We start from the raw sequence: 15355 nt of genomic DNA, 5'->3' as shown, positions 1-15355 counted from the left end.
ATATAGTCTACTCAAAGTGTATACTCCCTAAGATTAAGAACTAGGAAGCTCAAACAAGAACCAACCTGTGTATGCTTGAAACTTGATCTCTTGAAATGTTTGAACTTTCTTCTTGACAACTTCTCACTAGTATTGATACATTTGAGTGAGAAAAAGATTTCCACACAATGGATAGTCCATTAGACAATAGCAACAAATTATGGTCATTCATCTTTAGAAGATTTACTTGTCACCTTTTGGAGTTGTTGGCTTTATGATCATTCATGCTAACATTCGATGGCCTATAATACATTTAATGCAAACCATGTACAATATATATTGCTTTAAACGTGTGCATGACTTTTCATACAGTAAGGTTGATCTTTTCATATTTCTACCAACTTCATGTGCGTACACAGTATAGCTGCATCAGGTGGACAACAAACTTAGCTTCAGTTGATTACTCTTAACCTATCACAGTTCTCATATGTTGTTTTCATAAATAGTTGATACTACCATTTTATGACTAACTTCTTCAATAGTTTGTTTCAGTTGATCAACCAACTAACCAAGTATATGAGCTTGATTAGTTCTTAGGTTCTTTCATCTATGGGCCTCAACCTTCAAGTGATTAACAAGTATCTTCATTTCCATCCTTTGATCTTGATTTCTTCATATGGTAGATATGTGTGACACATATATACATCTATAATAAAGCTAAGTGTAAAATAGTTGGTAATTTGTCATTCATCAAAGCTAAAATATTCGTAACACATTCATCTTAGAGAGAAAAATACATCATTTGAGCTTCCATTTGATCTCATTTGTAAGTGGTGTAAGTAACTAGCCAGAAATCCCTAACCAAAAGCTAGGAAGTGTTCATCATTGTAATTAACTCATTGTGTGGATAACAGTTTATTGTTCTTCTATTGAAACAAGAACACTCATAGTGGATCGTGTCAAGAAGGTGTCTCAGTATGGAAGTAGCCAAGTTTGAGTGAACCACATTACATCGTCAGTGAAGTTTCTTTATCCCTCAAGTGTTCAAATGTTCACCTCTGTATTGTAATTTTGTTGGTTATCTTTGGTTTATACTTCATATTCAAACATCATTCCGCATTATTTAAATTTGAACGAGAAGTTTGCAAAAAACCAACTTTAAAAGTGCCTAGAGACCCCCCCCCCTCCCTCCCTCCCTCCCTCCCTCTATCTAAAGGTCGCACCTGAAATACCTACATGCTAAAGGTTGATCTTTGTTATTCAGATAATACTGATGTTTGCAACAATGTTTGTAGTATGATGAGATGTGTGTAATGTCCATTGATATAAAAACATGTTGGTTTGACTTTTGAAGCTAGGAAGTTGCAAGATAGTGAATATTTAAAAAATCGTGTAGGGTTTCCTTCTTAAACACCCATGTGTTTTTGTTGGCATTTTAATTGTTGGAACTGGTTTTTTGTTGATTATGTTCATAAACTTGAAACAGTTAGTTTTTCTTTTTCGATTTTTTGAAATGGCTTTTGATATAGAGCAAATCCAGGAGTTGCAAGACTCTTTGATAAATCAGTAGGAGGAAGAAATAGTTGGAAAGAAATTCAACTTAGAACGGTCACAACTTTTGATTCATTGTGAAGACACGAATGGCAAGTCCGTGTCAAGTTGGACATCATGACAAAACGGCCAACGTAACGTTTGGCCCAACTGTTAGCCCAAAATCCTTATTTGGAGCTTCAAATCCAACTTTTAATATCTTTTTTGTGATTTTATGTTTTTTTTAGTTAAAATAATTCAACTCATTTTTTTTAATTAACCTGGATATCCAACCCGCTATGCGAGCCGACTAATTCCAGGACAACCACCTGCTTTGCAGATATCCCGGAGTCACCGCATTTGAACCTCCGTGGCCACAAGGGGATTTTTATGTCTCCTTGGATTTGAACCTGAAACCTCCTAGTACTTTTGACCTTTGAAGCCAAGCTCAAACCAATCAGGCACCATCCTTATGGTTAACTCATTTTATTTTTACATCTCAATTCAAATAACAATCACTTATGTTTATTCTCCATTTCGGATTTTCTAAATTTTAGCCACCTAAGAAAAATAGATCCACTACTAAAAAGAGCCGATATTATAGTTTCTAAGGGATTGAATAATAAGTGGGTGTTTGATTAGAGGTATTAAACAGTAATCAATGTGAATGAAAATTTTAAAAAAACTTATATGGTTTTATATAATATAATGTGTTCATTCTTCCACAAGCCCAAATTTTTATTTCTTTCTTCATTCTAATTATTTCCATTTTTATTTCTCAACCTGAACCGAACAACCGTTAAGACATTTTTCTCTCGTAGCGTGTAATTTGCTCGAGCATCCACAACATCAAATTCTTTGAACCAAGTGATAGTACTATCAACTAAGGGGCCGTCTACTAAACGCTTACTTGGTAAGTGCTTACCGGATTAATTTCCTCGCCGGATGAATATGACAAGGGCAATAATCCAACCGAGTAAGAGCAATGAGAAGGATGAAAAGTCTTACCCGGTAAGTGAAGATGACGACTCTTAACTAGGTAAGCGCTTACCCGGTAAATTGTTGCATTCGATGCGTTTTGATGTACTAAAATCTCACGCATCAAAATAAATTATAATGTTGACTTGTGTCAGTAAACACTTATTGGGTAAGCATTTAGATAAACAACCCCTAAGTTAAAAAGGGGGCAAAGGTAGATCATCAAAACAATATAATACAAATCGAGATAAAAGGTACAATCACTAGTAGATTAGGGTATGAAAGCTTGTATGAATTGCTTCCATATGCACGAACGTATTCAGCCACATTGAAGTCACCTACAAAACAAAATAAAACCGAAAAAAAAAGTTTAAAATTTTTTATTTAAAAATGATTTACGGGAAGAAATGGAAAGTGTCGAGTTTGTTGTGAGGTTGTGATATTATAATCACAACCCCGCAACTCATATATATCTTGTTTAATTACACTAATGAATGACCTCGTGTAGGACCATAGCTACATCCGGCTGTGATGGTGTCCCTCACGTCCCTTACGGTTGCACGATTGTAAAAGACGAAGTTTGATAACACATCGTTGATGCAACTGAGCACGAGCTTTGTCTCTCTAAGGCACGGACCACTACAGTATTGATTGGTATAGTCGAGTGGGACGTGGAGGTCTCCACTCTCCGTCAACCTATACGACTCCCCACAACCACTGTAAATCTGTTGTTTAGAAAATACAGTTAGAGGAAGATTTGGTAATATGATAAAATCCCGAGTGTAGCTCAACTGATAAGATCCTGGATTTTTTACTTCCCAAAAAATCACGGGTATAAGTTTGGTCATGGCCACTTGGACTTGGAGAGTCCGTCTAACTATGAATTTTAGGATTAGTTCAGATCCACACAAGTTGGCTCGATCGTAGGAAAAAGAGACTTAAGTGTGTATGTGTGTGTATATATATACGCTTTGGAGCCATTTGTAAAATGTTTATCCGGTAAGTGTTTATTGGGTCACTTTACCTTGCAAGATGAACATGACAATGATTGAAAATCTTACCCCGTAAGAACGATAAGTACCGAGAGTCTTATCCGGTAAGTGCTTATTAGATAAATTGTTACACACGATATCGTTATAATGAACTAAAAATCTTATCCGATAAATTAAGTTAAAGTGTTTAATCTTACCGTATGAGCGTTTTGTAAACGACCACTAATTTTGATGTCAAATTTTCAGAATTTAAATGGCTTTTATTCCATTTTAAACATCAATATTTGTGGAAAGCAAGTAAGAAAATTGTACCATACTGATCATGCATTGAAGATTGTACGGAACAAGGATTTAAAGCTGGGTGGAAATCACTTGCCTTGTCACTCAGACAGACCAGTGCTTTGGCAATAACTCCACCTCCAATTCCTCCCAATCCACCAACACCGCCACCGTTTCCGAACCCGCCGCCGCCACCAACACCGCCACCGTTTCCGAACCCGCCACCACCGCCTGGCTGAGGTATATATCCATTCCCGGTTCCTGCAATACCTGGTTGTGCTCTTCCTGTACAATCACAAATTCACTTCAATTCCCTCCTATTCAATATAACTAAGAGTATCGTCGCCAAATACCGAATTTGACGTCAAATCGCCAGAATGGTGACACCAAACTTGGTGTAATGCCATTTGTGGTGATCTGTGAGATTAGTCGATACATGTAAGTTGACCCACGGTTACCCAAATAAAAAACTTGGTGTGATGCATAGTAACACACCAAATTTGATACAACACTGTTCATTTACATCCATTAAAGATGATAAAAAGAAATATACCTAAAATCTTATATTTGTGTAACCGTCAGCGTCACAATTTTTTTATGCATTTGGTGCTACCTTTAAAAGATGCCTAAATTATCATTTTCATAAACCTGACGTAATAACACCACATTTACAAGAAAATTGCTATTTTCTTTTACAAAATGCATGTTTTTGTACAATTTAAAACGCGAATCATCAAACAAATTCTTAGATGAAAAAATCACGTAAACCGTACCTAACCCGAAGCCATACAGAGCGATACAGAGCAGCATCAGAGTTAAAAGCAGTTGCTTGCCAAAGATCGAGAAAACCATATTGGTAACTCCAATCAAGCTACGTTTTGAGTTCAAATATCACACTTGTCGGTTGTGACGGAGGACGGTTTTTGCTATACGATTTACGTGTATCGGGAAATCTTATACACCCTGAATTTGAATTCAAATCCAACAGTAGGTTTAGTAAATCACCAAAAATGAATGAACCTATACATACACACATAAAGTAGTTATAAGAGCAATGTGATATATTTAGGAATTTGTTTGGTAAATAGAAGAGGTCAATTGGTTGGGACAGGGGAGACTACGAATAGAGGGTAGTTGAAGGAAACCACCAACTTTTTCTAATTTTCTTTTTTGCCCAAATCAAACCTAACTTTCACTTTTCAGGTATACCTAGGGTTAAAAATGGAATATAAAATGGATCAAAATATGCAAAATAATAATCTATTTTTATAAATTTCTTTATTATAGTATTGTATTTTCAATTTTTCTTATTATACAATGTACTTTCAAACTATTTTTTATTAGGATATTGAAAATTTTATCCATTATAGCATTGAGTAACCTTTTGATTTAAATTTACCCATTATACCAGGTTTCTGTGTCACCTCGTTGTCCACGTAGGCTGTCCACATGTACTATATTGATGTGACTTTCTTACTATATTATTGTACTTTCAAAATTATTTTATTATAACATCTACTACTTCTTATTAAACACTATATTTTTAATTTTAATATTTAGATATTTTACATGTTATTTAATAAATATATTAAATGACTTAAAAAATTTCAAAATTATTCGTTAATATACCAATATCAATAAAACTAGTAGAACACAACTTCTCTCGCTAATATTTTTAAAAAAATATGTGTTTTTTGAAAAAAGAAAATAAGAATTGTTCATTTTTTTTACCAAAAAGTATTATCTTTTAAAGAATATATTATATTTGTTCAAAAACTTTTACTTAACGTATAAATATATTAAATTAATTAGATTTTTTGAATTATTTATTAATATAACAATATTAAAAAATTGTAGATCACAATTTATTTCGTTAAGATTTTAAATAGAACTTTAAAAGATATGTATTTATTTGAAGAACATAAAATAAGAAGTGTTATCTTTTTTACAAACAAAATATATCTCGAAAATAATGTTTCATATTTATTTAAGAAATATCTTACTCTAGAATATTTAATTTGCATGCAACTTAATAAAAAAAGTCAAAAAAAAATTAAATGTTTTTTTAGATCATAGCAATAAAAAATGAAAATCACTAATAATAATTTGAAATAAATTTTTATTTTTATTTTAGTTAAGTTATCAAAATGATGTGTCATCCATATAACCTCATTAAAGCTACACAAGCAAAAAAAGTCAAAGGGTTAACCAGTTTAAAAGGTAACAGGTTACCCATTGCTATTATGGGTAGATTTTTTAAATTACGATTCCTTAATAAAAAAATAATTTGAAAATACATTGTTGTAATAAAGAAAAACAAAAGTAGAATGCTATAATAGAAAAAATTATGAAAGTAGGTTGTTATTTCATGCATTTAACCCTATAAAATAGCACATGCCTCTTTTGAGAACATGTGAAATTGTTAATAATAGTTTTTCCGTTCCATCATCTGGCTTATGTTCTTCATGTAGTATTCAGACTGAACGACTTCAAATTTTATTTGAATCAAACGATCCACGGCTGCCATCAGTGAGATACCATTCTAGAAAAGCTAGAATTCTAACCTTAATCTATCTGTATAGATATCACCATCTACATCCATAAACCGTATGAAAAAAAGGGTTCAAATTAAATAGGAAATGTTCAATTCTCACTCGTGTGTGGAAAACAATCATGAAAACTTTGGCATACAAGAAAAATGAGATGAAAAATTATGGATGTCACATTTAAAGAGAGAATGATGTTTGTAGTTTCAATTTTTAAAATAATTTTGTTTTAAAAACAATATTTTATTAATTTTAAATATGGCAAAATGCACATTGCTTCTTGGCATTTACACTATAACATGCAATTGTCTGTGGAAGTCGAATGTTTTTCTTGCCGACTTCTATCTTCCTAAAAATGGACTTACCAATTCATGAACCATTCTAAGGTGTAACTTACCAAATGCTTATTTGAGTAAGCGCTTATCAAGTCATTTTACTTTATCGGATGAATATGACAAGGACTAAAAATCTTACCCGGTAAGAGCGAATTCAAGAATCGAGAGTCTTACCTGGTAAGTGAGGACGCAGACTCTTACCATGGTTAGTGCTTACTGAGATAAATTGTTGCACACGATGCGTTTTAGTGAATAAAATCTTACCTCATAAGTAAGCGATAGTGTTGAATTTTACCGGTAAGTGTTTACCAGATAAGTGTTTAGGTAAACAACCGCTAAATCAAAGCATTTGATTTCTCTTCACTTATCTTCTATTCTGCATATCGTGTGTTTGTCGTTGTAAGATTTATTTCATCAAACTCGACCAAGCAAACATGAAATTGTGCCGAATCAACCTTCCCCCTCCAAAGGTTGTCTAAAAGATTCTTTGTCTTACTATGTGATTTCTTTTTTACTCTGTGCTTTTTTTTCCTCGACTGAATTCTCCATGTATATGTTGCTTATGATAAAGTAAGACGATACAAGTGAATTAATTTAGGACTGACAACTGTGAAACAGAAATATTTTTTTACTATAAAAGAAACAAGCATCAAACACTTGTTCATGACAGAGCCAGAAACCGGGTATCATGTTGATTTAAAATTAGAAGAAGGACCCAGTGTCTCGAAAACAACACCCCAAAGACGGGCCAAAGCTCCAAAAGAGATACTAAAACAACAGTTCACATTTGATGACTAGAAGCATTGAGACAATGAACATTATGACTTCTTCTTGCAATGTTTGTAATCAAGAGTTCACGTGATTATAAAAGAAACACACACATATAAGGGGGTGTTTGGGATTGCTTATTTAAAACAACTTATGTTTTTTTGTAAAAGTGCTTATTAACTTATGTGATATTAAATTGGAGTTTTGTAAATAGTGTTTTGATTAGCTTATAGCGGTACCAAAAAGCAATAAGTTGATAAGTTGTTTTTTATTGTTTGGCAAATTTTGTTTATATATGTAAAATGACCAAAAAGGACAGTCTTCCATATAATAATATTTTTAATTATTAACTTATTTGATTTTTTAACATGTAAAAATTTATTTTTCATCATTTATAATAATATTTTTGACAAAAAATTATATCAATAAGAATAATAATTAACAAACATTAATAAAACATGGTTAAAATAGTAAACTGGTAATAAACAGTTTTTCATAAGTCATGAAGGATTAACTTATCAAAAACTGTTTATTACCGGTTTGACATCGGTATAAGCAGTTTTATTTTTCCTCATCCAAACACTAGCATTTAACTTATCACCGGTGTCAGACTGAAATAAGTCAAAAAACACCTAAAATAAGCAATCCCAAACACCCCCTAAGTATATATTGGCTCAACAATTACTCTATAAAAGATATAACTAAATGAATAGCTTGACATTCTTACAAGTTGGTTATCAAGTTTCAAAACAGTTATTTATCAAATTAGAGGATCCATCTTTTTATACTTGATTCGAAAACTTTACGAACAAAAAACCAACGTCTTGTTCCATAATACATATATTTGTATTCTCTGACCAACAAAAATTGCATTTAACGCAAAACAAGTTATTAAAGAAAAAACCGTCTTTAGAAACTTTTGTCCATGGATGAGTAGAGTAGATGAGTTACATCAGGGACAGATACATAGCTAAGTTGTAGGGGTCAAAGGCCCCCATTTGACCCCTACAAAGCATGACTTGTAACTCAAAAACATTTTTTAACCTAAAATTACTAATAGGCCCCCAACAATTGAAAGGTAAAGCCCCCAAATCTAATTTCTACCATCTCATCTACAACTCCATATCGAAGAGTTACCAATTTAAGCATCAATTAAACTCTAATCCAGTTAATTTTTAAGCCTCAACCTACTGAAAGTCATCTTATTTCTCTTGTTTTGTTTTCTATAATGCTAATAATTTGATCAGTTACTATTTTTTTTTTTTTTTGCTTCCAATTTATTGTTTTATAGATTTATGGTTATTGTTATTTGACAATTATTAATTTTCTATTTCTTAATTGTAACGTGATGTAGGGTTTTTTTTATTTAATTTGAGTTTGTTATTTTTATATAGGGTTTACTACTGGTTGGTTCTTCATTTATGATAACTTGGTCTTTTACTATCTGATTTCTTTCTAACTGAATCTAATGTGTTAACCTCTTGCCCTCTAATTTCTTACTGCTGGCTATTAATGTGTAACATGTTCACTTGCTTTTAGTTAAACCGAAATAGTAAAAATATCTACATAACAGTATAATGTCTCGGTTTATCTAAAATGGTAAAAAAAATAATTGAAAAACCAAAAAGTTATATATATTTGATTAAACTGAACAATTTAAGCCGCAAACTAGGGGTGTGCATTGGACGGGTTTGGGTGGATAAATCAAAAACCCGATTCAGATTTCGGATATGAAAATCAAGCCTCGATTTTTGGGTTTCGGATTTTGGATCACTTCGCATTCGCGTTGGTCGGATTTTGGGTCGAGGTCGCTCGGATTCGAGTTTAGTTATAATGCAAAAAATTGTATATATTTAATTGATTTTGAGAATGAATTCAATAGATTTAGAGGATTGATAAATCGATAATACGCTTAGAAATTAGAAAAGAACACGACCAATTAGGATTTTTATAATTTTTTAAAAATTAATTAGATAAATAAATATATTTATATAGTATTTAAAATATATACGTATATATATTTCTAGTTTTCGGACGGATAGAGGCCAAAATCCAAATCTAGCCTGAACCCAAAATTTCCCCAAAAAGTTGGTTTTCAGATTTTCGGATTTCGGGGCACTCGGGTTTTGCTTAAATACCTTATTTTTTATTCGAGTTCGGATTTCGGACCATTCGCGTTTTGCACACCACTACCGAAGACCAAATAACCTAAAACTGTCTTGGTTCGGATGAGTTCTTCAGTTTCAAATTTTTTTTGACATCCCTAACTCCTTACGTATGCCTTCAATGATAAATTTTTTTGGATCCGCCACTAAATTACATCTAAGTATTTACTACGTTATCAGATAACTATTCGTGTTCAATTTATCTCATTCAAGTTCGATGTTCTGAGGGGGATACCGAAGACGCCCATTCTAAAAAACGAACATTCGTTATCCCCTAATAAAAAAACTCATCTGTTTTGCGTTTTATGAAGGTTTTATATTAAAAAAAAGCTTCATTTTGAAAACAATTCTTGTCATGTTATAATGTTTAATCTCAAGAATTTGATTTAAAAAAAATACTCGACTCAAACTTATTACAATCCACAAAGAAGTAATCGAAGGTGAATTATGATATCATTTTCATAATTCAAATAGATCGATCAACAGGGTAAAATACGTTGTTACAGAAGCAAAATTAAGAATATCATCAACTTATAACTCTTCATTTGACGTGAAGAATGGTTGGTTTGTAAAAGATACGCACCATACATCTTGAATTTCATTTCTCAAATATTAAAGGCCAAACGGAATGTTTATGAACATAAAACACTATTGACGATAAAAAAAAGTCGAACGATATTGGATAACTGGATAGCCTTCTCCTCAGTGTTTTAAGGACGCCTTTTTACTCTGTCTAGATATATTTAAATCGGTAGCTTAGTATACAAAAAAAGAACTGGTAAGTGGATAAAGAAAGGAGGTTGCTTGAAATTTTTGAAAACTCACATGATGATCTCGTCTTGATACACATGCAGGTCGTCTAGGGGGTAGACGTTGATGAGGGGTTCTCTGCATTTTAATTCGAGAAGTTAGCACGTATAACAAAAGTATATATATGTATATATATATATATATTAAAACAACACGCCCTAAATAAACTTGATGATAATAGTGACCATTTACAACTATCGTTCCTCCTACCCATCAAGCATTAGGCTACGAAAATAAAACTAAGCCAATCGTTTGGGCTCATAATAAATTAAAAAGTTGCTCCTGTTACCCATTGTTTACTTTACTTCGTCAATCTTATTGATTAGCGTACCCGTTGTATTTGCTCTTTCCTATTTGATCTAATCCATACCCTTTCCCGATTGTCTCTCAATCCAAATTGCTCTTGTAAAAGATCTGCTACAGAACGAATATGTTTATACTTAACTTAAATTGGCATTTTTAAGATAAACCACCTGAAAGTAGGCTCTAGAAGACTAAAATATACACAGACTTTTCCTCCGTTGCAGGATGTAGAGAGCTTCGGCTTAACAAAAAAGATCTGTGAACCTTACCTGTAATTTTGGCTGCAAGGTCTCGATGGTTGTCGTTGATTTCTGATTCACTCCTGCACCTTGCTATTTTCATGTACAATAATAATTAGATTTAGACAAGGTTGCCCGTAATTCATCTTTTTGCTCAAATAATTAGATTTAGAAGCCTACATATTTGGGCCCATTGACTCGGATTCAAAAAGCCCAATAGAAAGTGAACTTAAAGCCCATTATCATATATGAAAATGAAGTAGGAACAAAGTTATGGGCCAAACCTTGCATAAAGCCCAGTCCGCTGAATCGAAGAAAGCCCGCTCATGGTCCTGGCCCAATTACAAAAGAAACAAGTGTTTAGACCCTTTTCACTTGTTTGGTACTTGAAAATATTTTATTATCCTTTTTTTTGGCTAAAGGTAACATGGCCTTGGTCTTCCATTTGAAACAATTTTAGGTACTCGATGATATTACATATACATATGCTTCTTTTGATTAAAAAAAAGGATCTATGTTGAGGGGTAAAAATGTAAATTCACATGCCTTCGAGATCAACGGTTTCTTCTTTGGTGCTAGTCCCCCATATTTCTGGCTCGTTGTTGTCCCCTATTGCAAGGATACAAAAAACTTTGTTATAAAGGGTAAAACCATTCAAAAAACCCATTGTATGTGTATGATTCTGATTCAGTCAACACTCTTAGGTTGTCAGGCTAAGTATGTGTGTCGTTACATTGACCGAACCTGAATCACATGTGATAGGGGTGTTCTTGTGTAAACATATTTTGATCACATTAATACTATATTTCTTCAATAGGTATTTCGTCGATGTAACTTTTCTATCTACATAAATGCCTTATAATCTATTTGTTAATAAAACAGATATTGAACACACGTTTTTATCATGTTTTCAACGTGTGTTTAGTATGCATTATTAATAAATAAATTATAAACTATTTGTATGGATAGAAAGTTACACCGACGAAATATCTACAGATGAAAATGAAGGGTCATTTTCTTGCAATGGGAGCACTCCACATGACTCTTTTTCACATCCCAACCAACATGTTGCTTTCAATCATATGAATCTCTAGCTATCAACCATAAAGTATCCATACCCTTACAATAATAAAATTCCTATACTACCCTTCAACCTATTTCACCCATAACAAATGTCTATATTGCCCTTCAAACCAAAATTAAAAAAAAATGAATAAACAAAGACCAATAGGTTATATCTATACTTAGTTGTAAGGTAGCCCACATTCCACCTATAGGAATTAGGACCTCAAACAAATAGAATCTATGCAACTTTATTTAGGTTTGGTACATTTGATGATTTATTATAAATGTAACAAAAATATATTTTTGATAATTTTTTAATTCAATTATAAAACATTGATAATTATTTTTTCTTTTTGACAATATGGAAAATTCCAATTTGAAAAAAAAGAGAGTAATATTTTATTATATAAAAAATAATGGATGAATTAACTTGTCACCGACAATAAATATATATATATATATATATATAATGTATAAATATCTGGATAATGTCAAATTCATTATAAATGTGCTAATTTTTTTCATGAATTCGTTTGTTTTATTTTTGTTTACCCTTTTAGATTACAATTCAATCAGTATGATATTATTTAAAAAAATCCTTATATATGTTGTTAAATGAACTCTTTTTTGGATAATTGGATTAAATGATGGCTAATTTATACAATAAAGATGTAAAAAAGATGGTTGATGAATATAAAAATGATAAAACTTTCGTAAAAAAACATGTTCTTGGTTATAAACATGTGAATCACATCATTCCATTTTGAATATCTCTAACTCTAACATACCTCATCATCAATTTTTGTATTCACATGTGTGACTTACATTCATTATACATCAATACATATATATATATATATATATATATATATATAAATATAATCCATAATCGGAAAGACGAGATCCACAAAGTTAAGGGTTTTCTTCTTCTTTAGCATTGTAAACAAAAGCAACTACAGAATCAAAGTATAGTAATATATACCTCGTTGTTATGATCATGCCCGGAGCTAAATCCCTCGTATTCTGCCATTCCACCTGTAAAATCAATTAACTGTTGGTGAGTGTAAGTCATTAAACTTTAGTTTTAAGAAACATATATTCATATATATATATATATATATATATGCATGTATGTATATATGAAAACTCTTTTGGAAGCAAGGATGATGAATTTGAGTCTTGCCTCTTGTAACAAGAAGATGGAATATAATGAGAGAAATGTCAAAACTTGAATGGTTAATTGGGAAGAAATAAAGAAACCAAATTCTTAGGCCTTATTTATACAAGACATGTGTCCAATAAGAAAAACATTTATCCATATCAAACGCATTGATTTATACTTCAAATAAAGAAAAACATACCTAGAATGACTCATACACATATATATATATATATATATATATATATATATATATATAGAAAGAGAGTGAGAAAGAATAAGGTTACCTTGAAGAAGGAGGAACGGAGGGAAGCAAGCAAAGGAAGAAAGAAAGAGATAAAAAGGGGAACAAATTGATGGGAAATAAATGTATGAATAACCTGAAAGGGGATGGGGTGGTGGGATGGGGGTAGGGTTAGGAGGGAGGGAGGGTTTGAGTGAAAAGGTAGGATAAGAATATATATATATATATATATATATATATATATATTCTTATCGTGTGAGAATATGACTTAAGGTGTGAAACTTAGAAGAGATCTGGAGTGTTGATTACTTTTAATCTCATACTCATCCATGAATTGTTCTTTAGAAGAGAATTGATCTAATGCATCTCGATGTACCTTATCAGTGTTGACATTCAATTATGATCAATCCAAGGATGGAGATATCTTCTTATACTTCTTACCATAACTTTATTTCTTATAATAACCTAACCCCTCTATCTCTTTCTCTCTTTCTATATATATATATATATATATATATATATATATATATATATATATGGGGTTGTGTATGTGTGTATATGTATATGTTATATATGGAATGGAATTAAAGAAAGAAATATAAAGAAAGAAAGAAAGAAAGTAGGCATGGGAAGAAGTGGCAACTACCAAATAAGAGGCTTTGGAGAGAGTTTGGTATGGTATTGGGTGGGTGGATAGATCAAGTCTCCCCCTTCCCTACAATAATTAAAAACATTATTTATTTCAATTAATTTTTTTAACTATTCTTATTATAATTTCAAGTTAAAATTGTTATCCATCTTGATCAAAAAGGGACACTTATTGCTTTTTTTTTATATATAATATCGCATTTATATGTTAACATTATTATATACATACATATATAAGACTTGAGATCACGTGAGACCCGTAAGACCAGCTTTTTACACTTGAAACTTCACAGCAAAATGTTGTGAAGGTAACCTTCACAGTGTTTTTGCTATGAATGTTCGACTTTTTTAAACCTTCACAGTGTTTTTCCTGTGAAGTTTCAAGTGTAAAAATATGGTCTCACGGGTCTCACGAAAACAGTCTGGTCTCACGTAAACCCAACCCTATATATATATTGAAATTAAAGAAAGATATCTATTTGTCAAATATATTGAGTCAAATAAACATAACTCTTTAGTAAATATGTATATATATATATATATATATATCAATTAAAATATTTGAATGCTAGTCTACTATTTGAAACGCACCATTATTTATAGATGATTGTTAATTAACTTTAAGTAATTTAAAATTAAGAAGTAACTAAATATTGAAAAATATTTAATGCAGGGTCAAAAGATTTTGATGTAACAAATTAAATTATAACGAAGATGGGAATGAAACATAATTCTTACTCTTAATTTTATTTTTTCCATAAAAAGTAAAAGTAATTTATTATATTGGGTTCACGTGAAAATAAAGTTTTTTCGTGGGACTCGTAAGACCAATTTATGTTTATTGATCAACTTTATAAGCTAATGATCTATTGGTTTAAAGTTGCACAGTGACAATTTTATGATTATTGAGAAATCTCGTGGCGTTTATGAATGTTCAGATTGTCATATTGTAGATCTAATTCAAGGGTTGAGAATTGGTCTTACGGGTCTCACGAAAAATCCTAAGTCTCACATGATCCCAAGTCTATATATATATACATACATATATATAGGAGCGATCAAATGAAAATCACCATCATTTGTACAAACCGTACAAACTAACCTCATACGTCGATTTCATTGTTAATCTTGTGAAATTGTTTCATATAATACTTTTTTTGATGAATTTGTTTCATATATGGTTATGAAATTGTTTCATATATGGTTATGAAATTGTTTCATATAATATTTAATAAAATTTTAATGAAACTGTTTCATGTATTTCTCTAAAATTAAAATAATGATGATGATAATATCCATTATTAACACTATCGAA

General features: G+C 31.4%; 2 protein-coding genes across 2 annotated transcripts; both read right to left on the bottom strand.

Moving 5' to 3' along the window:
• Positions 1-2676: 2676 nt before the first annotated feature.
• On the bottom strand, positions 2677-5209 carry LOC112527535 (ATP-dependent RNA helicase A-like). Its single transcript, XM_025138227.1, has 5 exons — positions 5158-5209; positions 4656-4778; positions 3856-4043; positions 2987-3212; positions 2677-2825 (listed from the first exon to the last, which is right to left on the bottom strand). Exons 1-5 carry the CDS (start codon positions 5207-5209, stop codon positions 2710-2712), a joined length of 705 nt encoding a protein of 234 aa, XP_024993995.1. The 3' UTR covers positions 2677-2709.
• A 4884-nt stretch (positions 5210-10093) lies between these two features.
• LOC112528229 lies at positions 10094-13519 on the bottom strand. The gene is made up of 7 exons (XM_025139201.1): positions 13436-13519; positions 12972-13024; positions 11471-11533; positions 11209-11256; positions 10955-11017; positions 10398-10460; positions 10094-10305 (listed from the first exon to the last, which is right to left on the bottom strand). Exons 2-7 carry the CDS (start codon positions 13017-13019, stop codon positions 10297-10299), a joined length of 294 nt encoding a protein of 97 aa, XP_024994969.1. The 5' UTR covers positions 13020-13024; positions 13436-13519; the 3' UTR covers positions 10094-10296.
• Between the last annotated feature and the right edge of the window lie 1836 nt (positions 13520-15355).

This window comes from Cynara cardunculus, assembly GCF_001531365.2.
Source record: "Cynara cardunculus var. scolymus isolate 2C chromosome LG 15, CcrdV1, whole genome shotgun sequence".
Classification (NCBI taxonomy): Eukaryota; Viridiplantae; Streptophyta; class Magnoliopsida; order Asterales; family Asteraceae; genus Cynara; species Cynara cardunculus.
Note: the sequence above shows the minus strand (reverse complement) of the source record. Positions and strands in the feature narration are given on the sequence as shown.